We start from the raw sequence: 25,374 nt of genomic DNA on the forward strand, positions 1-25,374 counted from the left end.
GAAAATCATAGATTGTTTTGAAATATGGGATCAGGCCAAGAGAGTTTAAGATATATATTCTATTTCATTGTATCCTTTCTGCTTTAAAGACTAAGCAGAGATGGGGCCTGATCCCCTTGCTGGACAAGAAGGGCTGTTTCTTCCCAAGAACAGACCAAATGTCATATATCCAGCCCCTTATGTGACTGGTTTCCTCTCCCTCAGCCCTGCCCTCACAGCTGTGCTCTACGACCTGAGCCGTCAGATTCCACAGCTGAAAAAGGACATCCAAGATGGACTCCTGAAGATGCTGTCCCTGGTCCTTATGCACAAACCCCTCCGGCACCCAGGCATGCCCAAGGGCCTGGCCCATCAGCTGGCTTCCCCTGGCCTCACGACCCTCCCTGAGGCCAGCGATGTGGGCAGCATTACCCTTGCCCTCCGAACTCTTGGCAGTTTTGAATTTGAAGGTAAGAAATTGAGATGGTACAGATGAACCGGTTTGCAGGGCAGAAATAGAGACACAGATGTAGAGAACAAACGTATGGACACCAAGGGGGGAAAGTGGCGGGGGGGGTGGGTGGTGGGATGAACTGGGAGATTGGGATTGACATGTACACACTGATGTGTATAAAATAGATGACTAATAAGAACCTGCTGTATAAAAAAATAAATTAAATTAAAAAATTTTTTTTTAAAAACCAAGAAATTGCAGTGGCTCTTGCCAAGATAGTCAGTGATACTGGGAACCTCGAGAAAAGAATGAGGGTGCCTAGAATTCCTGGATCTTGCTAGGGGTCCTGGAGACAGGGTAGCTGATTCTACAGCAGCTCGTCCTTTTATAGTCTTCCCGTATATTGTTAATTCCTACCGTTTGTTTCTTTGTCCCATACAAAGACAAAGGAAAAGGGGGTGGGGGCAGATGGTGTTGAGGAGAAGTATGCATTGATCCAAGGAACTAATGCTGCAGAGATGGATCCCCCTCACCTTGTCACCTCCCTTTGGCTGAGATGGCATTGAATTCTTTAAAATGTATAAGCAGGGCTTGGGGGTATTTTCATTACAAGGGCGGTGTGATTGCCAAGACTGCTGTACTGTGTAGTTCAGTTTGGAATTCTAAGCTACAGATAAACCCACATTAATGCCTTAGGGAGATACGTTTCAGGAGAGAAAAATGGACACTTTTGAAATTTAAGATTGTGTAGGTGGTATTGGTTAAGGCTACAGGGAAACAAACAAGTACAAAAAGCGTAGACATGCTGTCTGAATACTTACAGCATCGGTAGTTTCCCTGTTGCAGTTCCTCCGTTTACACTGATTAACACCCAGGATAATCTATTTCTTTTCTTTTTTTTTTTTTTTTTTTAACATCTTTATTGGAGTATAATTGCTTTACAATGGTGTGTTAGTTTCTGCTGTATAACAAAGTGAATCAGCTATACATATACATATATCCCCATATCTCCTCCAAATCTATTTCTAAGGAATAGAAAGTAGCTATATTTAAACCCAGCCTATATCAAACTCTCTTTTTGGTATTTAAATCTGGGAACTAAAATAGACGAGGTAAATTTGATCAAAAATTGTTTTACTCTCTGAGAATATAAAGGGCTGGGTCCGAATAAAACAAAATAATTCACTTTTTGAAGGAAATAAAGGATTGGGATGGAGGCAGGGAGGAAATGCCTTTTTTATGTCTCCCAGCTCCTTTTCCAGCTCCCTTCTGCCTTTCTGCTCATTGGAAGATCATTTGTTACTTTTTTAAGAGAAGAGCTTGGGGTCAATATCTTGCTGCTCAGTATCTTGTTGACAATTAAATTAGTAGCCATGGAATGGAAAATGCAGCTAGCGAGTTGCAGACCTGCTGTCCAAAGCAGCAGTGTTTATTCTGTCTTCTCTCTGCCTTTGTATCCAGGCCACTCTCTGACCCAGTTTGTCCGCCACTGTGCGGATCACTTCCTGAACAGCGAGCACAAGGAGATCCGCATGGAAGCCGCCCGCACCTGCTCCCGCCTGCTCACGCCCTCCGTCCACCTCATCAGTGGCCACGCTCACGTGGTTAGCCAGACCGCAGTGCAAGTGGTGGCGGATGTGCTCAGCAAACTGCTCGTGGTTGGGATAACAGATCCTGGTAAAGTTTGAGACGGAGGCAGTCTAGGGAAGTGTAGGTGCCTGGGGCAGTTGGAAGTAGCCAGTTTCCTTTCATGGCCTCAACAAGCTGATGTCCAGCATTTTCTCTGGCAAAGCCTTAGGCTTGGCTACGCCAGCCTATTGCTGTAAGATAATCGGCCTTAAATTCTATTATCTTGGACTTCCCCGGTGGCGCAGTGGTTAAGAATCCGCCTGCCAATGCAGGGGGCATGGGTTCGATCTCTGGTCCGGGAGGATACCACATGCCGCGGAGCAGCTGGGCCCGTGCGCCACAGCTGCTGAGCCTGCTCTCTAGAGCCCGCGAGCCACAGCTGCTGAGCCCGTGTGCCACAACTACTGAGGCCCACGAGCCTAGAGCCTATGCTTTGCAACAAGAGAAGCCACTGCAGTGAGAAGCCCACGCACTGCAATGAAGAGCAGCCCCCGCTCACCAAAACTGGAGAAAGCCCGCGCGCAGCAACAAAGACCCAACGCAGCCAAAAATAAATTAATTAATTAATTAATTTTTTAAAAAAATTCTGTTATCTTTGCTCCTGTGAGTAGAGAAAAAAAAGACAGGTTTGGTGAGAGAAGGGTATCTGGAATCCTCTCCCTAGGCTGATGGCAGTGGAAGCAGAAACTAGGAAAGGACTGGAGGGAGGAGAGGAGTGGAGAGGCACTGAAAGGCTCCATTGCTCTTGCAGACCCCGACATCCGCTACTGTGTCTTGGCATCCCTGGATGAGCGCTTTGACGCACACCTGGCCCAGGCAGAGAATCTGCAGGCCCTGTTTGTGGCCCTGAATGACCAGGTGTTTGAGATCCGGGAGCTGGCCATCTGCACCGTGGGCCGGCTCAGCAGCATGAACCCAGCCTTCGTCATGCCCTTCCTGCGCAAGATGCTCATCCAGGTAAGGATGTGACGGTCACACCTCGCGGTAGTGGGGAAGGCACGTTCATCGTGAGTGCTCTTTGGGGAACGAGAGTTGAGGAGGAGGAAGGGAGAGAAAGAGTGAGATGCCTGGTAGAAGCCACATTTGGCTCCAAGAGCCCACATGTTTTCCCGGCTTGGTAATTGCGGTTCTAGTGCTTATCACCTCATAAGCCTCTTGTCAGCGTGACTCGCAAGCTAACCTCTCACATGGCTCTTCCTTTTTCCTGGGAAGTCACCAGTGAGTCCGTTTCTTGCCCCTCTTCACTGCCTCTGCTGCAGATGGTGTCAGTCTGCGCAGCACCTCTCAGTCCTTCCGCCCCTGCTTCTGCTGATGCCAGGCCAAGCACAGAGACCGCATACGGGGATGGTTCCAGCGCTGTTTCTCGTCATCCTTGCCCCTGGTCTGTGGTCCCTGGCTGTCGTTCCTAAATAATGTGAGATGCCAAGCTAAGCTGCTTGGACTAGAGCCTCGGGTAGATGCGGGTTGGCATTGCTGCTAGAGCTGGTAGGATTTCCATTTCCTGCTGAAGCCTGTCTTCTGGTTCTTGTCTTCACCCGGCCGAGTAAGTTCTCTGTCTGCCTTGTGAACGATGCACGGAGTCCAGTCCTTCCCGCCTCGAGTTATTTCCACCCACCTCTTCTGGGTCTCAGTGTGGCTCACCCGGTCATCTACTGTCCCCTGACCCCATCCTGTCCCCACCACACCCTCTGCCTTGTGATCCTCCCCATAGTTTCTTTTGAAATAAAGACTTTTCATAACATATTAAGAACTTAAACATAGAAAATTATTAATATAACTTCTACCCTAAAGAAATGTCACTTATTCACAGTCTATCATAATTAAAGTGACTGTGAGTTATATCATCAGTGAACAAATTAAAAGATTATACTTATGTTGGCACTTGTGTTTTTAGCCTAATGGTTCATTCCTTAACTGCTGGCCCGTGTTAGGAGTGCCTGTCCTTTTAAGTCTTTTTGAAATAGCTAAAGTTTGGGGAAGGAAAAGAAATCATTGTTGAGCCTGCCTGCTCAAACCATGCTAAATAAGCTTGATAGAGAAATATCTCCTAATGAGAATATCAGTACGTTCATTCAGACAACAGATGTTTTGAGCACCTTCTGTGTTCCAAATACTGCTGGGTTCTGGAAGCATGCCAGTGAACAAGGCAGGCATGGGCTGTGTCCTCAAGAAGCTTATAGTAAGCTATCAGGCTATCCGTTTTTCTGATACTGGAAAATGTGAAGCATCATTAAATGAATTTACTATGTACTGAACTTAGCCCTTGAAACTCCAGAATTTTATTTTATTTTATTTTTTCTGTTTTAACAGAAGGCAGCAAATCTACAAACACCTCATTAGCAAAAGGAATGAACAAAACAAGTACAGCTTGGGAAAAAATTTTTATTAATTTTTCTTGTTTTTAAACTTTGATACAGATTTCCCCAAGTTGAATTGTACATTTTCATGCCTTGGTAAGGGACCTTGCCTAAATGTGCTTTGGCCTTTTCTTGGTGTCTTGCTCATCAAGGTGGGCATTGGGTATTGTTATTAGGGTGCAGCGGCGCTCTTTGGCTCTGGAGTAAATTGGGGGCTGTTTGATCTGGCCCTGCAGTGTCCCGGAGAGTTGTGCTCTCCTCACTGGTACCCATTTCCCCGCAGACAGCCATCTCTTGCAGTTATGCTTCTGTTCTTAGTATCCCTCTCCATCCCTTCTCACTGCTGTATGCTGTGACCAGGTGAAAACAGACTGCCAAGGGGGTCCAGGAAATCAGGATTATTAAATCAATAATGTGAGACAAAACATAACATTAAATTGGAGACGACTCCTTTGGGTAGCTGAGTTAACACGAGCTTTGTTTCTCACTTTTCCCACTGTGCAGAGATTTCCTTCTGGCAACTTCAGCTCTCCGGAAGTCTGTCTATATTAAGTTGTTTATGTCTGTGTCACCAGGAGCATAACGTGCTGATTTGCTTTCAGCGTGTCGGTTAGATCGCACATGTTATCTCTGTTCATTAAGGTCCAAGGGGATTCTATTGATATGATCCCTAACTGTTTGGGTTTATCTAGAAGTGCCTGAAACCACAACTGAGTATCAATATTTCTTCCCACATCACAGCTGTTCTGACTAGTCTTTGATTCCATTGTCATTATTTATAGGCACTCTGAGTGATTTGCTGTCTGTACAGATATTTTTCTTGCAGAGAGCCCTTCCTTCATTCTTTTTTTTTTCAATTAATAATTTATTTTATTTTTTGGCTGCGTTGGGTCTTCATTGCTGCACGTGGGCTTTCTCTAGGTGCAGCGAGCAGGGGCTACTCTTCGTTGTGGTGCGCGGGCTTCTCATTGCGGTGGCTTCTCTTGCTGCAGAGCGCTGGCTCTAGACACGTGGGCTTCAGTAGTTGTGGCACGCGGGCTCAGCAGTTGTGGCTCACGGGCTCTAGAGTGCAGGCTCAGTAGTTGTTGCTCACGGGCTTAGTTGCTCCGCGGCATGTGAGATCTTCCCGGACCAGGGCTCGAACCCGTGTCCCCTGCATTGGCAGGCGGATTCTTAACCACTGAGCCACCAGGGAAGTCCCCCCTTCATTCTTTTTTTTTTTTTTTTTTATAAATTTATTTATTTATTTTTGTCTGTGTTGGGTCTTCGTTTCTGTGCGAGGGCTTTCTCCAGTTGCGGCGAGCGGGGGCCACTCTTCATCGCGGTGCGCGGGCCTATCACTGTCGCGGCCTCTCCCGTTGCGGAGCACAGGCTCCAGACGCGCAGGCTCAGTAGTTGTGGCTCACGGGCTTAGTTGCTCCGCGGCATGTGGGATCTTCCCAGACCAGGGCTCGAACCCGTGTCCCCTGCATTGGCAGGCGGATTCTTAACCACTGCGCCACCAGGGAAGCACCCCCCCTTCATTCTTTATTTTTGCAAAACCCTGCTCACAGCGAGGCCTGCTGGTTTTCTCCGTCTTCTATGACTGTCTACACCGTTAAAAGCTATGCTTTGCAGAGGTCTGAGGGACCTTGGAGTACTGTGACAGAAGGAGAAAGGGCCGGTTTCAAACAGTTTTTCCTCCGGTCACTGCTGTATCCAGGACTGTTCTGTGAGCTGCAGAGATGGCCTTGCTTGTGGAGTATCTAGCAGCTCCTTGATCCGCAGTGGAGTTCTGGTTCCTTCCTCTAGTTCTGCGCCTCATTCTCGCTTCAAACACACAGTCCCTCTCGAATTTCCTCTGCCATGGTAAGCCTTTCTTCCCTACAGATTTTGACAGAGCTGGAGCACAGCGGCATTGGAAGAATCAAGGAACAGAGTGCCCGCATGCTGGGGCACCTGGTCTCCAATGCCCCCCGACTCATCCGCCCCTACATGGAGCCCATTCTGAAGGTAACTTGCAACAGACAGAGACTGGTACTTTCTCTCCAGGATGTCTTGGGATGATGGGAGTGTTTCGGTGCTCACTGGTACACTGAACAAAGTAGATAATTTCTTTGGTCCCAGGCTCGCAGACAAGGGCCACATCAAGCACCCTCAGTTCAAGAATACCAAGAATCTCACCAGTTGCAGGAAAGGGCTCTCCTTCTAAGAGATAAGATATGATGTTTCAAGCACCTCATCCATTGTGCTTGGAGAGGAGAAGTAAGATAGTGGCATAAAGTAGCTCCCCCAAAATGAAGAAAAAGTGAGCTTTAAAATCTGAGTCAACCTTCAAGTCTATGTTAGACTCATGTGAAGTCTTTCACAACTTATGTGAATCTGGGTACATGATCACACAGATTCAGTTTAGAGAAGGCATGGGAAATGTTTGTAGATCATGGCACTTCCCAGCTCCCTCATACGTCAGACTTGTGTGCAGTATGGAGAAAGGCTTAAGAATCCACATTCCAGAGGAATCCTGGATTCATAAAGCCTTAGAAGTAATTTATCTATGACTGAGATGGTCTCTTGGGTGAATTTTACTTATGTGAAGAAAAGTTTTCTAGTAGACTCTAACCAGCATTCATTTTCTCATGCCTTCTTTCCATAGGCTTTAATTTTGAAACTGAAAGATCCAGACCCTGATCCAAACCCAGGTGTGATCAATAATGTCTTGGCTACAATAGGAGAGTTGGCTCAGGTAAGGGGACAACTGCTTTTTCCATAGGATGGGAAGAATTATTTCACCTCTAATGAAGTCAAAATACTTCTTAATGCCATAATTTCTAATGCTATCTACTACTTCCTTTTTCATTTTGTAGGTTAGTGGCCTAGAAATGAGGAAATGGGTTGATGAACTTTTTATTATCATCATGGACATGCTCCAGGACTCCTCTCTGTTGGCCAAAAGGCAGGTGAGTACCACTACTTCGTGTTTGAGCAGGATAGGCCCCATGAGGCCAGGGACCTCGTCTCTCTCAGTCACCTTAGTGTGCCCAGCCAGTAATGCCTAGCACTAGTAGGTACTCAGAAATATTTGTTGACTGCGTAAAAAGAAGAAAGACTTGGAGGTAGAATTAGCTGTCATCCTGACCCAGAGTCACTGTCAGTATCAGGGCTGACCAGTGCCATTTCCTCTAGACAGAAAAAAAAAAAAAAAAAAAAATGCAGGTCATCTATCAGAGCCCCGGCCCCTAAAGGGAAACAGAAAGTCTTAGCCTCTGGTTGTGGAGGGAAGCGGAGCTTCAGCTCACCCTCCCCCGGCCCTGGCTTCGCTTTGGTCATCGAGGTCATTAGGTGACTAGACTGAAAGTAAGAACAACCTTAATTTCCTTTTGAGTGCGGTTTCTCCTGTCAATCACCCAGGGTATAGAAGAACTATATACTTTCTGAGAAAGGCGGGACTGTTCTTTACCTTTGATCCAGCGATTGTTGTGTTGGTTTGTAGCCTTGTTTTTATGTCCCAGCTCTCAGGATTTTGGTTTATGGTTAGTGCCTTTACTGGGCATTCTTTTCTTGTAATAGCCTCTAACGCTTTGTTATAACCATTTAATGAAGAGTACGGAGTATGCTTTCTTTTCTCTCTTACTGGTGCTACAAACCATGTGATCTTTTGCCTGTCCAGGTGGCTCTGTGGACCCTGGGACAGTTGGTGGCCAGCACTGGCTACGTGGTGGAGCCCTACAGGAAGTACCCCACGTTGCTTGAGGTGCTGCTGAATTTCCTGAAGACTGAGCAGAACCAGGGCACACGGCGAGAGGTAGGAAACACAGCGAACTTGGTGTTTAAAGACTTTGCTGGGAGAATGGAGAGACGTTGGCGGCATTCACGTGCTCTGACAGTACTGATGGGACTTCCTGTTCCTCTCCGTTTTGTCCCTGTAGCTGGTCGTGAGATGTGAACTGGGCATCATGGAACACGAGTGTCCATGAGAGCTGTGGTGGTCAGGTGCTGTGATGAATGTCTTCTTTTCCCCTCCCCTTTCCCACGCAGGCTATCCGTGTGTTAGGGCTGTTGGGGGCCTTGGATCCCTATAAGCACAAAGTGAACATTGGCATGATCGACCAGTCCCGGGATGCTTCTGCTGTCAGCCTGTCAGAATCCAAGTCAAGTCAGGATTCCTGTAAGTTGAGGAGAACCGTGAGTGGCTTGCCAAGTTCTTGCCTCACAAAGCCCTCACTGGCTGTGTTTAGAAAGAGCCTTGGGCTGGATAACTGTGAAATGATTGCATATTGACTCACCTTGTGACTTTTGAATGGAACGTCAGTAGTTTCCTCTTGAGTCACAGCAGGGACGATGCTTCTCAGTGTGTCCAGTCTTCCCGTTTGTCCAGGTTCTTTGTTAAAGGTCAGCAGGCTATGTCTGTAGTCACTCTTTGGTGCTGATGAGAGAGACGTGAATTATCACCCCATCACCCTCATTCATCTGTCATTCTTTGTTAGTGTATCTTTGATGTTTTCTATTCCCATGGCACCCAAGGAGGAAGAGGGTAAAATTTATTCTCCCTGTTTTAACTGATAGGGAAATCTGATGCTAAGGCTCAGAGGGCGTGGAAAAACTAGTAGCAATCAGGATCCAGGGCTCTTTCTTCCATCAAGTGGTCTAGCCGTAGAGTTCCTTTGTCTTTAGATAAGTAGCCTAAGAGATTGGGTAGGGCGTGGGGATGCAGGCGAGTTTTCTAGACTTAACCCAGTGTCTATCAGGGCAGGCGTATTTCTGAAAGTGTGAAAGTTCAGCAGTGGTTCTCCCATCTAGTTCAGCAAAATGTTATTTTCCCCAAATAAAATAATTTGTTTCTGAACTCTGTGAATGGGATCATACTGCTTCCAGTTTGTTCTTCTGTATATGAGAGAAGTGCGCCTGCAGTGTTAATCCTGTCAGACCCACAGCCGTTGAGCAGAGCCTGAGCTACATCCTCCAGAGTTTACTCCGTCCTCAGAAGTGGCAGTCATCCAGTCTCTTGGATGTTCTGGTTCTTAGAGTCCTTATTGTGCTGTTAAACCCCCACCCACCCCCCCATACCCTCCCCCACCCCTCCCCCACCCTCCATACCCTCCCCCGCCCCTCCCCCACCCGCCATACCCTCCTCTGCCCCTCCCCAACCCCCCATGCCCTCCACCCCTCCCGCACCCTCCATACCCTCCCCCGCCCCTCCCCCACCCTCCATACCCTCCTCCGCCCCTCCCCCACCCTCCATACCCTCCTCCACCCCTCCCCCACCCTCCACCTTCCACCTTCCATACCCTCCTCCACCCCCAGTCCTTGAGATCCTTGTTGTTCAGGTCAGGTAGTATTTGTTGTTAACTTCTCTGAATTCCCTAGGGGGACCAAGCAGCTGCTGAACAGATGTTTGCCTAATTTAATCCCCTTTACTTTCATTTGGCGGAGTAACTTTTTATTGATGGTTTCAGCTACTGAAGTTGTGAACTGGAATGGTAAGAAGCTAAATTAAACGTAGCAATTTAAAGAAAAGCCATCATGTACTGTGTTAGGCTTTTGTAGTTTAGATAACAGACAAGCCAAAAACTGTTTGTCCTTCATGGTGAGAGCCTATTCACTGGCTCCTAATATACCTGGTATTCCCAATGGTGTTAGAGTATAGCAGGGAGAGAGATATGAATGCTAGTGACCGTCAGGAGGTTGTGCTTTGTCCAAAGTCAGAGTCATGTATAGCTCATGATCCTCACCTTTGTTTGGTCCTAGCTGACTACAGCACCAGTGAGATGCTGGTCAACATGGGAAACCTGCCTCTGGACGAGTTCTATCCAGCCGTGTCCATGGTGGCCCTGATGCGCATCTTCCGAGACCAGTCCCTCTCTCACCATCACACCATGGTGGTCCAGGCCATCACCTTCATCTTCAAGTCCCTGGGGCTCAAGTGTGTGCAGTTCCTGCCCCAGGTCATGCCCACATTCCTGAATGTCATTCGGGTTTGTGACGGGGCCATCCGGGAAGTAAGTGGGTAAACCCCCAACCCTTGCTCCTCCCTGCTCCGTGCCATGCCTGCATGGAAAGTCCATCTGTGCCTCAGCTTCCTAATAATGTACTCTGCTTGCCGTTATGCCTAATGCCTTTCCTCCCCCTGAACTTCTAACACCTAAGTGTACAGGTATAATCAGTTCAGCTCAAATTCCTGTTTTATACCTCAAAATGGCTAAAAGATGAGTGGCTGGAGGGGAGGTGGGAGGACAGCATTGTTATTCTCCATAATCTACTGTTCAGTCCAATAATCTGATGGAATATCCCACAGTGGATTTCTGGTTGCTTCGGCATGATTAGATTTAAGTCAAACGCTTAGTGGGAATACTACAGAGGTGCAGTTACAATGCTTCATAATGTCAGTTTGTCCAATTATTGTTGGTCCTAAGTTTGAGCACGTGGTGAGGTTGGTATGTGTCAGATCTCTCCATTGTAAAGTTACCTTTCTTCCTTAGTCATTAAGTAATGTGTGGGGTGATACTTTGAGACTGTGTGACTGTCCTATTCCCCAGCTACCTTTTACCCAATGATTTTAGCCACCATTGATGATCCTTGCTGGAATCAATTATCACGTTGGTTGCAAAGTAATGACTTTTATTTTTTTTTAATTTATTTTTGGCTGTGTTGGATCTTCGTTGCTGCGTGTGGGCTTTTTCTAGTTGCGACGAGCAGGGGCTACTCTGTTGTGGTGTGCGGGCTTCTCATTGCAGTGGCTTCTCTTGTTGCGGAGCACGGGCTCTAGGCACGTGGGCTTCAGTAGTTGTGGCACACGGGCTTCAGTAGTTGTGGCTCACGGGCTATAGAGCACAGGCTCAGTAGTTGTGGCACATGGGCTTAGTTGCTCTGCGGCATATGGGATCTTCCTGGACTAGGGCTCGAACCCTTGTCCCCTGCATTGGCAGGCGGATTCTTAACCACTGCGCCACCAGGGAAGCCTGCAAAGTAATGACTTTTTAATTCTATCATTCCTTCTACTTTTTTTTTTTAAATAAATTTATTTATTTTATTTATTTATTTTTGGCTGAGTTGGGTCTTCGTTGCTGCACGGGGGCTTTCTCTAGTTGCGGTGAGCGGGGGCTACTCTTTGTTGCGGTGCACGGGCTTCTCATTGCGGTGGCTTCTCTTGTTGAGGAGCACGCGCTCTAGGCATGCGGGCCTCATTAGTTGCGGCATGCAGGCTCAGTAGTTGTGGCTCACAGGCTCTAGAGCACAGGCTCAGTAGTTGTGGCGCACAGGCTTAGTTGCTCTGCGGCATGTTTGATCTTCCCCGACCAGGGATCAAACCTGTGTCCCCTGCATTGGCAAGCGGATTCTCAACCCTTGCGCCACCAGGGAAGCCCCTCCTTCTACTTTTAATAGCTGGCATTTTTCTGTAAAGAAGAATTTCCCCCTTTCCCTCCCTCTTTCTCTCTCTTGCTCTTTCTCTTTTTTTTTTTTTCTCTGAACCATAGAGCACGCACAGTGGTTCTGTGATTACCATACCTGTACCACTACCAACAGCGATCCTACCGAATACAGTTCAAGGTGGCTTTGCAGTTCCTACTGTTCTTAGAAAGTATTCCACAAGGTGTATGGTCAGAGTACTGCATTTTAAAGATCCTGGAATTACTTATTTTTTCTTCTGTGATTACATATTCAATTTGATGTACATTCAGAGGAAATAGTATTTGTTTTAGAAAGTATATTTTCTAATTTTCTGCCTGGAATATACAAGTGCAGTTTATTTTTACGTAATCAACCTCATTGAATTCTTACTAATTCTAATAATTTACCTGTAAATTTTCCCAGGTTTTCACTCTAGCTAATCATATAGTCTGCAGAAAATAAAAAAGTTTTGGCTTTTTTGTTTTGGTCGGTAAAGCAGTTGTTACTTTTCCTTACTGCTTTCCTAGGACCTTCACTGCAGTGTTGATTAGACTCTGTGATAGTGGAAATCTTTCATCTTGTTCCTGATTTTAATGGGACTAGTGTTAAGATTTCATCACTAAGTATAATGTTTGCTGTAGGGTTTTTTTTTTTTAATCTTTATTGGAGTAGAGTTGCTTTACAATATTGTATTAGTTTCTACTGTACAGCAAAGTGAATCAGCTATATGTATACGTATATCCCCTCTATTTTGGATTTCCTTCCCATTTAGGTCACCAGAGAGCACTGAGTAGAGTTCCCTGTGCTATACAGTAGGTTCTCATTAGTTATCTATTTTATACATAGTATCAGTAGTGTATATATGTCAATCCCAGTCTCCCAGTACATCCCACCCCACCCCCCCCTTCCCCCTTGGTATCTATATGTTTGTTCTCTACTAACATCTTTATTGGAGTATAATTGCTTTACAATGTTGTGTTAGTTTCTGCTGTATAACAAGGTGAATCAGCTATATGTATACATATATCCCCATATCCCCTGTCTTTTGCATCTCCCTCGCACCCTCCCTATCCCACCCCTCTAGGTAGTCACAAAGCACTGAGCTGGTCTCCCTGTGCTATGCAGCTGCTTCCCACTAGCTATCTATTTTACATTTGGTAGTGTATGTATGTCAGTGCTACTCTCTCACTTCGTCCCAGCTTACCCTTCCCCCTCCCCATGTCCTCAAGTCCATTCTCTACATCTGCGTCTTTATTCCTGTCCTGCCCCTAGGTTCATCAGAACCATTTTATTTTATTTTTTAGATTCCGTATATATGTGTTAGCATACGGTATATTTTTTTTTTCTGTTTCTGACTTACTTCACTCTGTATGACAAGACTGTAGGTCCATAAGGGTTATAAACGTTCCCTTACAGTCTTATTTGCTAGAATTCCTATCATGAATGGGTATTAGATTTATCAAATGCCTTCTCTTTTTTTCAAATGCCCTTTCTTTACTTCTTGTGATGATCATTTGGTTTTTCTCTTTTAACATGTTAATATATTGAATTACATTGATATATGTTTTAATGCTGAAGCATCCTTGGTATCTTGTATCAGAACCATTTTGGTTATGATATAGTTTTTTAATACATTGATTTTATATCTAATATTTAATTTAGAATTTTTGCATCTGTGTTCCTGAGTGGAATTGACCTGTAATTTTTTTTAAAAAAAAACTATAGGTTCAAAGATCTGTTTAGCTTTTCTGTTTCTTCTTGAGACAGTTTCAGTCACATGTTTCTAAGAAATTATTTGTTTTATCTAAGTAATAAACCTATTGGCATGAACTTGTTCACTATTCTTTTACATTTTAATTTCTTGCTAGAGATTTGTCATCATATTTTTCTTTTTCAAAGAACCAACTTTTGCCTTTGTTTCTCTTATCTCATATCTTTGTTTCTATGTTATTAATCTGTTCTTTACTATTACTTTCCTCCTATTTTCTTTTTTCTGCTTTTTTAAAAAAATTATTGTTTGAATATTAGCTCATCAATGGGGGATCTTTCTTCTTGCCTAAATGTAATCTGTTAAGGCTGTAAATTTAACTCCAAGTGTTGTTTAACTGCATTTCAAAACTTTATTGAGATGAAATTTACATACCATAAAATTTACCCTTCTTAAGTAAAATTCAGTGATTTTTAGTATATTTACAGAGTTGCAACCATCGCTACAATCTAATTTTAGAAAATTCCCATCACCCCAGCAGAAACCTCCTACCCATTTGCAGTCATTTTCCATTCCTATCCCAGCCCTAGGCAACCACTAATCTACTTTCTGTCTCTATAGATTTGCCTTTTCTGGGCATTTCGTAGAATTGGAAGCATACGTAGTTTTTTGTGTCTGGCTTCTTTCACTTTTGAGATTCGTCCATGCTGTAACATGTGTCAGTAGTTCATTCCTTTTTTATTGATGAATAGTAATGTAGTATTTTCATTACTGTTCAGAAATAAGTATTTTCCAATCTTTGTTATGATTTCTTTCATCATTGAGTTATTTAGAAGTGGATATTTTAATTTGCAAACATGGGATTTTAAATTTCTTTCTTGGATGTCGGTTTCTAACTTAATTGCCTTGGGTTTATGATTCTTTGATGTGTGCTGAAACTGCCTTAATAGTCTAATGCTTGGTTGTTTTTGGTTAATATTTCCTTTATGCTTGGGAATAGGGTGTGTTTGCTAACGTTTTGCACAAGATTTTACATGTGTTATTAGATTTGAACTTGCTGTGTTCAAATATTTTGTATTGTTAGTATTTGTTTGCTTAATCTATCAAGTACTGAGAGAAGTGAGATAAAAATCTCCTTTTATAATGATGGATTTATTAATTTCTCATAGTGTAGTCAATTCTGTTTTATATATTTTGGGGGTTATATTTTTAGGTGCATACACATTTTAAATCATCGTATCTTCCTGGTAAACTGAATCTTTTATCATTTTACAGTGACCCTTTCTATCTTTAATAATACCTTAAAATTTATTTTGCCTTATGTTAATTTAGCTATACCAGCTTTTTTTGGAGATGTATGTCTTTTCTTACCCTTTCACTTTTTTAAAAAAAATTAATTAATTAATTAATTTTTGGCTGTGTTGGGTCTTCGTTTCTGTGCGAGGGCTTTCTCTAGTTGTGGCAAGCGGGGGCCACTCTTCATCGCGGTGTGCGGGCCTCTCACTATCGCGGCCTCTCTTGTTGCGGAGCACAGGCTCCAGACGCGCAGGCTCAGTAATTGTGGCTCACGGGCCTAGTTGCTCCGTGGCATGTGGGATCTTCCCAGACCAGGGCTCGAACCTGTGTCCCCTGCATTGGCAGGCAGATTCTCAACCACTGCGCCACCAGAGAAGCCCTATCCTTTCACTTTTGACTGTCTTATGACTTTTTGCTTTAGATGGGTATTTCATAATAATATATATAATAATATAGCTAGATTATCTTTTTATTCTAATTTGAAAATCTTTGTCTTTCAATCAGTGCATTCAATCCAATTACATTTATTGTGATTGCTGATAAATTTAGGTTGATTTCCATCATCTTACATTGTGCTTTATTTTTGTCCTACTTTGTGTATTTATTTTCTTTCTTTTCTGTCTTTTTTGGGCTTGATTGAGCTTTCATTTTCTTATCTTTTGCCCTCTACTCTTTGGCCACCTTTAATTTCATTAAACATTTTGTAATGGAATATTTTAACCATAAACAGAAAGTAGACAATTTATATCAAATTCTCATACTCATCAACAATTATTTTATCAATTTGGTTTCATCTTGTTACCCCCTACCCCCAACACACACACACACACACACACACACACACGCACACACGCACACACACACTTTCTTTCTGGGGTATTTTAAAGCAAATTCCAGATAACATATTATTTCACCATTCAATTTTTTTTTTCCCCTATATAACCACAATTATGACACCTACAAAATTAATGAAAATTCTTTAATCTAATACCAGTCCTTCTTCAGATATCCTTGTTTGTCTTAAAAATTTCTTTTTACATTGGATTATTCAGATCAGAATCCAAATAACATGGCATTTGGTTGACATGTCTAATTCTCTTTCTATATCTTCTCCCTTTTCCCTCACTGTTTTTCTTTCTGTGCCATGTGTTTGTGGAAGAAACCAGGTCATTTGTCCTACATAATCTTCCATTCTGGATTTGGCTGATTGTGTCTTCAAGATGTCTTCTAAGTTTTTTTGTAAACCGATTAGATTTAGAGGCTTGATTAGATTCAGGTTCTATTCTTTCGGCAAGAAATACTTCATAGGTGGTACCATATACTTCCTATTTCAACATTTAATAAGCAGATATTTTCTAAATGATCCACTTCTAGTAATGTGAAGGTTAACCAGAGGATTCAGGTGCTGTGATTCTGCGTTCACCATCAGCCTTTCTCCCAATCATTTTATCGTTTATTGATGATTGTTTCCCAGAACCATTATTTGAATAGCAACTGCAAAATGGCGGTTTTCTAATTCTGTTATTCCTTCTGGATTTATAAACTAGAAATCACCTATAAAGAACTCTATGTCATCAACTATTTAGTTAATTTGATGGATAGTTTGTGCAGGAAAGGCAGAATAAATGCATGATTCTTTCCTTTTATTCATCAGTTTTTCAGAATAATGAATCAAGTCCCTTGCACCCTCTTAAAAGTGACCCAGGCACTCCCCTCGACCCCCTGCCATTTTTTGAAGTATCATTAACAACTCATGGATATCTGTCCATCTATCTAGTGTTTCTATTCATTGAAGACAGTCTTCTTTCAATGATCTAATCATCCCACTCAACCTGGCTTTGTGTTCTTTTAACATTGCCCAGTAATCTTAGTCTTTGATCACTTTCTTTCTTTCTGGCAAAAAAAAGCTATTTCAGACTTATCAAGTATACTTCACTCAAGCCTAGACATAGCCACTTCCAAGGAGCTATGGTTTCTTCAAGTGAGAGATGGAACTTAGAGACTGCAGTTTGTGTGCTAGGGTGCTCATTGCTGCTGGTGTGTCATTGTTTCTAGGTCTTCTCAGTGAACAGAACTAGAAATATGTAATGATTTTTAAAAAGGAAAAAGTAATACATAACTTAATACTGATATATCCAATTCAGATTTAAGATTAAAGAGTTTTTACTTCTTTGATTTTATACTTGTATCTCTTTTCTGTTACACTGAAAAACTTGATTCCTTGGTTCTGACATCTCCGTAATTTCTTGCTGTATCTTGCAAAGTATATGTATTTTTGTATACATATAAATAGTATATGACCAGTATTAGTATTAACAATATGATCACTGAATGCAGTTCAAGGTCTTTTGCAATTTGTTATTGTTTTTAGGATGTGTCTTGTTGGGGATATACACCAAAATACTGTGTTCAAAGTCACTTGAAATAATTCTTCCTTCCTCTATCATTTACTATTGCTGCTATAACAAATCACCACCAATTTAGTAACTTGAAACAACACAAATTGATTATCTTACAGCTCTTTAGGTCATAAGTCTGGCATAGATCATACTGAACTACAGTCAGGGTGCCATTAAGGCTGTGTTCCTTTCTGGAGGCTCTAGGGGGAACCCCTTTCCTTGCTTTTTCTAGCTTCTAGAGGCTGCCTGCATTCTTTGGCCTCCTTCCTCCATCTTCAAAGTCAGCAACATTGTATCTCTTTGACTCTCCTTTTTCCCTCAAATCTTTCTCTCTGAATATAACCAGGAAAGGTTCTCTGCTTTTAAGGACTCCTGTGATTAGATTGGGCCCACCCGGATAATCTCCCCATCTCAGCGTCCTGCTCCCTAATCACGTCTTCAGAAGTCCCCTTTGTCATGTAAAGTAATTTATTCACAGGTTCTAGGGATTAGGACATGGACGTTTTTTGGGTACCGAAATTCTGCCTACCACACTTCCCCCTAAGCTAACCAGTTTTATCAGTTTTTAAATTTATCTTTTCAGTGTTTATTTTTGAAAATATAAGGAAATATATGTCCCCCACCTTCCTTCCTCAGAAGAATAACATAATATAAACTTTCTGAATCTTACTTTTTTCCACTTTCACAGCAGCATATCCTGGAGTTCATGCCATAGCAGTATAGTGAGAATGTCTTCATTCCTTTAGAGGCAATTGGTACTTCATTGTGTGAACATGCCATAGCTATTTGACCAGTCCCTGTTGATGACTGTGTTTTTCCAGTCTTTGATATTTAAAATAATCCTGCAATGAAAAGCTTTGTATATACATCATTTTCACCTCTATTTCTTCTTGTACTAAAATGGCTTCACCTTTTACATTTAGATCTTTGAGCTCTTTGGAATATGTCCCAGTGTACAGTATGAGGAATGCATCCAATTTTATCTTTTTCACCCATAAAATCTGACTTGCATACCTTATTTAACAAAGTCTAAAATTAGTCATTGTCTCCATCCTTTCCCTGAACAATATACAAAACTTAGAATGACTGATCAAAGTATTATATCTCCCTTCCCTCTTATGTTATTATCTAGTATCACTTTTTTTTAACTCCAAATTAAACGTTACTGTTATTTTATGCAGACAGTGTTTATATTTATCCCTTTTGCCACTTCATTTCTGTCTCCCATCTCAGAGCTTCCTCCTAGGACCATTTTCCTTCTCTCTAAGGCAAATTCTTCTTCTGAGCATCCATCAAAGTAAATGCTCTGTTTTTGTTTATCTGAAAAAAATCTTTATTTCATCCTCTTATAAAATCTTTATTTAGCTGAGAATACAATTCTGGGTTCTCCTTCAGCTGTACATATTATCCCACTGTTTTCTGACTTCTTTTGTTGCTGTTGAGAAATTATGATTCCTTTTTATGTAATCTCCCTTTTCTCTATGGCTGTTTCAGATCTTCTCATTTTTTTTGTTGTCCTGAAGTTTCACTATTGTAAATCTAGATATGCATTTCTCTTTCTTATCCTGATGGGGATTTGTGGGCTTTCTGAATATGATGATTCCACCCTTCTATTTTTTCCTTCCAGAATTAGATTCAACATTTAGAGCTTCTCACTCTGTCCTTAATGTCTCTTAGTTTCTTGTCTGTGTTGTTCATCTTTGTCTCTCAGAGATGTATTCTGGATATGTCTTCACATCCATTTTCTATTCACTGATTCTTTAGCTATGTCTTTTTGACCTGTCATTGAGTTTTTAGTTCCTACTACATTTTATAATTTCTAAAGTTATACTAGGTTCTTTCAAACATGCCTAGTATTTTTGATAGTATCTTGTTCCTTACTCATATTTTTTTTTATTCTCTTATTCCTTTAAGCATTTTAAACAGGTTTACTTTATATTTTCTATCCAATAATTCCAATATACATAAGGTTTTTGATGAGTCTACTTCTGTTGTTTATTGTTTCTGCTGAGTCATACTCGCAGCAAGTCTGTAAGTCTGTCCTTATGTGTTTTACAATTTTGGATCATGCATCATATTCAGCTGGACTTCCCCTGGAGCAGTTAATACTGGAATATCTGCTCTGAAGTTGCATCTCTCCAGAGAGGGCTTGCATTTGCTTCTACCAGGTGGTCTAGGAGAACTTTTAGTTAGTTTCTTGGCTTAGAGTTTCTCAGGCCACACAGGTAGTTAAAATAACCCCCTAAACTCATATGAGAGTGGCCTGAAATTACAAACTCTTAGGAAGGCTTTTTTTTCCTACCTAGACCTCCCATCAAGACTCACAGATTACTTTGTCTCCTTTGCCAGTGGACAGATTTGGGGGTAGGACGTTTCACCATTTTTTTTGATATGTAGCTTTTTGAAGGTCTGGCTTTATGTGAAAGGTTTCAGTTCTGATGATCTAATAACAACGTTTATCTTTTATGCATTACTTTAAGCTTTTCATAGCCAGGGGATTTAGGAGGGGATCTAACCCACCATGTTTTCAGGAACAAAACTACGTGTTCTTTTGAAATACTAATGTTCAGGAGGGAAAAGAGAAAAAAGCTTGTGAAAGAATCTAAGGGAGAAGAAATGAGGTGGCTACTCGGGCCCCCTCCCTGGGAATGAGGCACCTGCCTGGGGGTATCCGTTGATCCTTATGAATCAGCCACTGGAGAGGCTGCCCCATGGACACCTCATATGAAGTGACAGCAAGGATCAGGAGGCTTTTGTCCTTTCGTCTCAGGGTTTCCCCTGACCTGCCATCCCCGATGCCCTGCTTTTCCTCCAGTTTAGATTTTCTACCTTCTTTCAGGTTCTGCATAACAAAAGTTTAACTCAAAAACCATTGTATTTTAGAGTCTCCTGTCCCTTGATCTCTGTAATATACTTTCGTAGGGACCATTTCACAAAAACTGTCAGCAGTGATTCTATGAGGAGGTGCCCAGGAGATAGGTAGGGATGGCTCTACCGAGTTGAACCTGTGTGCCATGTGAGACCAGGTTCTAACCCCCTTAGAATCCACTGGTGTCCCTGTCCTTAGAAATTAGTCCAAACTCTCTTTGAGCCCAGTCCTGTGTGTCCTGTCAGTCTCACCTCTTCAGGTAATGAGTTCTATAAGTCCATTACTCACTATTTGAAACATACTTTTTATTTTTCCCCAACTTACCCAAGTTTTAACATGTGGATAAGGGTGAAAATACATATGTACGAAATTATTCTTGTTAATGGAGGGCAGCAAAGGCATAGAGAGCTATAAAAATTGGGGGGGTGGGGAAGGGAGGTTTACACTATGATTTGCGACTTGATATTGACATGTAGCACTATCTGAGGATCATAACAAAATAAAAACTACACCCTGAAGACATCTTTAACCTGGAAAGTAGTTGGGATTTCTCTTACCTACGCCGTCTTTATTCCCAACTTTATTTCGTGAATGGCATCTCTTAACAGTTGCAAGATACCAACCTAAATAGAATCTCCTTATCCCAGCCCTCCCTCAATTTGCTTGCTGTTTTGGTTCACAGTTTCTTTCTTTCTTTTTTTTTTTTTTAATTAATTTATTTTATTTATTATTTATTTTTGGCTGCACTGGGTCTTCGTTGCTGCACACGGGCTCTCTCTAGTTGCAGCGAGCGGGGTCTACTCTTCGTTGCGGTGTGCGTGCTTCTCATTGTGGTGGCTTCTCTTGTTGCGGAGCATGGGCTCTAGGCACACGGGCTTCAGTAGTTGTGGCACACGGGCTCAGTAGTTGTGGCTTACAGGCTCTAGAGCCCAGGCTCAGTAGTTGTGGTGCACGGGCTTAGTTGCTCCGCAGCATGTGGGATCTTCCTGGACCAGGGCTCGAACCCGTGTCCCCTGCATTGGCAGGCGGATGCTTAACCACTGCGCCGCCAGGGAAGTCCCCACAGTTTCTTAGAGACACAATTAACTAATTAATTAAGACCTAATTAATTGAGTTAATTACTATAAGTGAACCACAATACCCATAATAGTTAGCTGTATTTATTTTAGAAAGTAAGTGGTAGTGAATTAAGACTGAATAAACAAAAGATACATCTACAGTTAATTAAAAATTTCATGTCCATTTTTAAGTTTTCAGTGACTCCAGAAATCCTTCAATGATAGATGATGTTCATTGGGCATTTAACAGTAGTTGTGTCCCTGTTCTAGTGCTTTCCAGGTATTAGCCCAGTGAACTCTTACCACAAGCCTATGAGACAAGAATTGTTACCTCCCATTTTCCCACAGAAGAGGCTGAGTGCAGAGAGATTAAATGAAGGTCACAAAGCTAGTAGGTAACAGAAACAGTTCAGAACAGCTAGTCTGGCCCCGAAGCCCCTGCTGAGCAGAAACTGCCTCACCTGGTGAGTAAAGCCACTGACATATTTTTCAGCCCTCACCACCATTACCACCGATGGTTTTAAATCTCATTCTTTGAAGCTTATTCTCAGAAGAAAGGGTGGTGCAGAAATCGATTCCATAGTTGTCTTTATTCATTAGCGTGCACTTGGGGTAAGCCTGGGAGTTCTACATCCTTCGTGGTGCCAACTTGCTGACCTCTTCTCTGTTTCAGTTTCTGTTCCAGCAGCTGGGAATGTTGGTGTCCTTTGTGAAGAGCCACATCAGGCCTTATATGGATGAAATAGTCACACTCATGAGAGTGAGTAGAAATTAATGCTTTGGCCTGTTCCTCAGTGTTTGGGTCCAGGAGCATTCAGCAGCAGGTTTGGATGATGTGGACATTTTTTTCATGGGTCATCATAGAGCCGTTATAACCTGAGGATAAAAAGTGGAGCAAGGTATCCCACTGGATTATGAAAGGGGGTGGAGGGGCTCTTGCTACAGGCTCCCAGGTACAAGAGTTCAAGGTATAAAGTCTGAGGAGAAATCCTGAAGGAATTGTTCTGCCAGAAATAAACTCGAGTTCTTTGCCTCACACACAGCGAAGCAATTTCACTTTAACATCACAATAGTGCTTTAGTATTCTCACAAAAGCCCTCTTCCTTACTGCCTGTAAAACCATGGCTTTAAGAGAGGATTGGGGATTGGGTTTTCCTGGGGCCATTAAATATGATGGACTCCTGTCAGGCCCTGAGGAAGAAGGTGATGCTTTTCCCTGCTACCTTCAAAAGCATAAATGCCACCTTCTGACTGCAATAGTGTTGTGGTTTTTTTTAATACATAAATTTATTTATTTAATTATTTTTGGCTGCGTTGGGTCTTTGTTGCTGCTGCACAAGCTCTCTCTAGTTGCAGCGAGCAGGGGCTACTCTTCATTGTGATGCGCGGGCTTCTCATTGCGGTGGCTTCTCTTGTTGCGGAGCACGGGCTCTAGGCACGACAGCTTCAGTAGTTGTGGCACGCGGGCTCTAGCGCGCAGGCTCAGTAGTTGTGGCACATGGGCTTAGTTGCTCCATGGCATGTGGGATCTTCCCGGACCAGGGCTCGAACCCGTGTCCCCTGCATTGGCAGGCGGATTCTTAACCACTGCACCACCAGGGAAGTCCCTGCAACAGTGTTTGAGAAGAGGCTCTCGTCCCAAATTTTATAACATGCTTTAAGTAGGTGCAAAGGACTCCCCATTGATGGCACTATTGTTTTTCTGTATTGGGGGTGGGAGGCTGCTTCCTACTGTTCTCTATAATTTCAGTGTCTCTGCTGGGGAGATTGCTTTGCAGAGATGGCTGTGTCCTCAAAGAACTGGAAGACAATTATTCCAGTGATTTTTGTTCTTCTACACCAGACCTTTGTAGTTAGCTTGGAAGAAGCAGCAGGACTAAAATGAAAGTGGCTGGCTTCAAAAATGGAACTTCCCTGAAAATGAGTCTCAGAACTGAAAAACTCCTATTTGTATAAATAAGTAAAAGCTGCTCTGTTCCCTGCCTCCTGCCACAGGGGCCTCTGTACAGGAAGAGTTAGGCAGGATGCTAAAGAGCCTGCGGGTGGTGTTAAGGGAGTTGGGGGTGGGGCGGGGAGGGAGGAAGCAGTGCCCTCGGGGGTTGAAGCTGAAGTAATCTGTGACTTATTCCCCAAAAATGACTTACGACAAAACATATAGGGGTTTGAGGCTGGGAGCCTTACACCTGCAAAATACAGCTTTCATTTCCTCCAAGATAGAGAAGGTACCAACAGGGCTCTTCTTTGGCTCTTGATCCTGGGCGTTTTAGTGCGCTCCTCCGAGCCCAGGAAGAGCTCGGGGCTTTGTGAACGGTGATCCAGCCGACATCCCTGGGGAGGCTGCCTGGTGTCTTTGACTTAGAGAAAACCCCTTGTGAGGAGCCCCGATGACCCTGCAGTGGAAAGGTAGGCGGGCTTTCTCTAAAGAAGGCAGAGTGTGGTCCCAGTGAATGAACATCAGACAAACCACGGAGGCCATAAAATTTGTGGTGTTTCTTTGTCGAAGCTTTTTATCTAGAGAAAATAGCTTTTTCAAAGAGAATACCTCTCTCCAAGCAGAGAGAAAGAAAGTTTTACCAGCACCTTTTAGTATAGATTTTTTTAGAAATGTTTTTACTTTCTAAACTACTATGATTTAAGAACAATTTTTTCTAAATAAAAATACCTTAGGCTTCTTTTAAAGCCTTCCATCTGAGGAGTTATCTTTTTTTTTTTCCACTGACTTCTACTCTGAATTAAATGGGGGCCCAAGAGTATTAATAAGCATATGTTGCCATCATTAAGTCTCCTACTCTGGAGGTTTTAAAGAAGGCAGTAGGCCACTGTCTTTCTGAATTGATTTGAAATGACAGCTTTTCCTGGAGTGAGAGACTTGGACCAATTTGCCTTGCAGTACCGAGACAGGATCTGGAGCCAGTTGGCCAAGTTTTTATTTTAGTAATTTATGTGGGATATAACTAGATGAATGTAGGAAAATGCTCCTCTTGTGGCACTCTCCAGGCCTGAAAATGGTTTGGGACAGATGTCAGATGCTGTCGAGCAAAGTCTAAATTCAAAAGGGCAGGAAATCTTGTTAACACTGAAGTCACCCTCTGGCAGAGCCCGGGTGCTACCCAAAGTGGGACCACCCCTAGACGGCTGGAGAGCTCCTAGAGTGATGCAGGCCTGGTCGTTCGTTCATTCTGCCAGATGGGTTTGGGTGGCTGGAATATGCCAGGCGCTCTGCTGGATTCAGGGAGACAGAGATGGATCGGAGGGTTTCTTGCCCTTAACCAGCCTACAGTCGAGTAGAGGGAAGGCGGCAAAGAAAATTAAGTATTGCAGGTGCCAGAAGAGAGCAGAGCAGAGGGACCCACAGTGGATAATGGAAGGAGGTAGGAACGCCTTCGTAGGCGAAGTGAGGCTTGAGCCAGGTCTGGAAAGACAGATGGGCTTAGCTGAGCAAGAGGTGGGATTCTAAGCCCAGAGCAGCATGACCAAAGCACAGAGGAGCCACGTAGCCTGGTGCTTTTGGGGAAATGCAGTTTAGTTGCTCACTGTGACTGACGTAGGATACAGGGAGGCCTGGGGAGAGGAGGATAAGGAAGGAGTCCCATGGCACAGACCATGCTCACTGCATTTGTGCTTCGTTTTGGCTGTCTCAGTTCCTTGGTTCATATTTCAGCAGAAGGGCCCCCGACTTTGCTCCTCTGTCTCTTCCCTCTTTATAGGAATTCTGGGTCATGAACACCTCCATCCAGAGCACGATCATTCTTCTCATTGAGCAGATTGTGGTAGCTCTTGGGGGTGAATTTAAGCTCTACCTGCCCCAGCTGATCCCACACATGCTACGAGTCTTCATGCATGACAATAGCCCAGGCCGCATCGTCTCCATCAAGGTGAGTAACCCGGGACATCCTCTGGAGAGATTCCCAGAGTCCATCAGAGTCCCTGGATGGTCATCTAAGAGACCCTGTTCTGAGTGACGGGGGATGCTCGGTCCATAACACTGACTCTAAAGAATACTGTAGTACCTGATGCGTGCAGTGTACAGTTTACAGGATGTTTCTAATCCTCTCTTGATTATCCTTATCTTTTGTCTCTTTTAATGGATTATTCTTGGTAAATATTTTATTTAGCATACCAGTTTTCTCTATTATCCAGCAACTGATTCCTTACCAGCTGAAATAAGTTCAGAGAAAGCAAAGTAACATATAAGTGAAATAAAATGACGGGGAAAAGTGCTACCAAGAGAATGTAATTCAGAGCCATTTAATAAAGGCT

At 43.1% G+C, this 25,374-nt stretch overlaps 1 protein-coding gene across 3 annotated transcripts in view; it reads left to right on the forward strand.

Moving 5' to 3' along the window:
- Positions 1-25,374, forward strand: part of MTOR (mechanistic target of rapamycin kinase) — a 118,810-nt gene that overhangs the window by 15,118 nt on the left and 78,318 nt on the right. For all 3 annotated transcript variants that reach the window (XM_061184971.1, XM_061184970.1, XM_061184972.1), the window contains exons 11-21: positions 205-449; positions 1,895-2,110; positions 2,814-3,019; positions 6,289-6,411; positions 7,052-7,141; positions 7,263-7,355; positions 8,066-8,200; positions 8,434-8,563; positions 10,144-10,394; positions 21,788-21,874; positions 24,822-24,989. In XM_061184971.1, coding sequence (XP_061040954.1) covers positions 205-449; positions 1,895-2,110; positions 2,814-3,019; positions 6,289-6,411; positions 7,052-7,141; positions 7,263-7,355; positions 8,066-8,200; positions 8,434-8,563; positions 10,144-10,394; positions 21,788-21,874; positions 24,822-24,989 — 1,744 coding nt within the window. The remainder of the gene's footprint in view (positions 1-204; positions 450-1,894; positions 2,111-2,813; positions 3,020-6,288; positions 6,412-7,051; positions 7,142-7,262; positions 7,356-8,065; positions 8,201-8,433; positions 8,564-10,143; positions 10,395-21,787; positions 21,875-24,821; positions 24,990-25,374) is intronic.

This window comes from Eubalaena glacialis, chromosome 3 (genome assembly GCF_028564815.1).
Source record: "Eubalaena glacialis isolate mEubGla1 chromosome 3, mEubGla1.1.hap2.+ XY, whole genome shotgun sequence".
NCBI lineage: Eukaryota > Metazoa > Chordata > Mammalia > Artiodactyla > Balaenidae > Eubalaena > Eubalaena glacialis.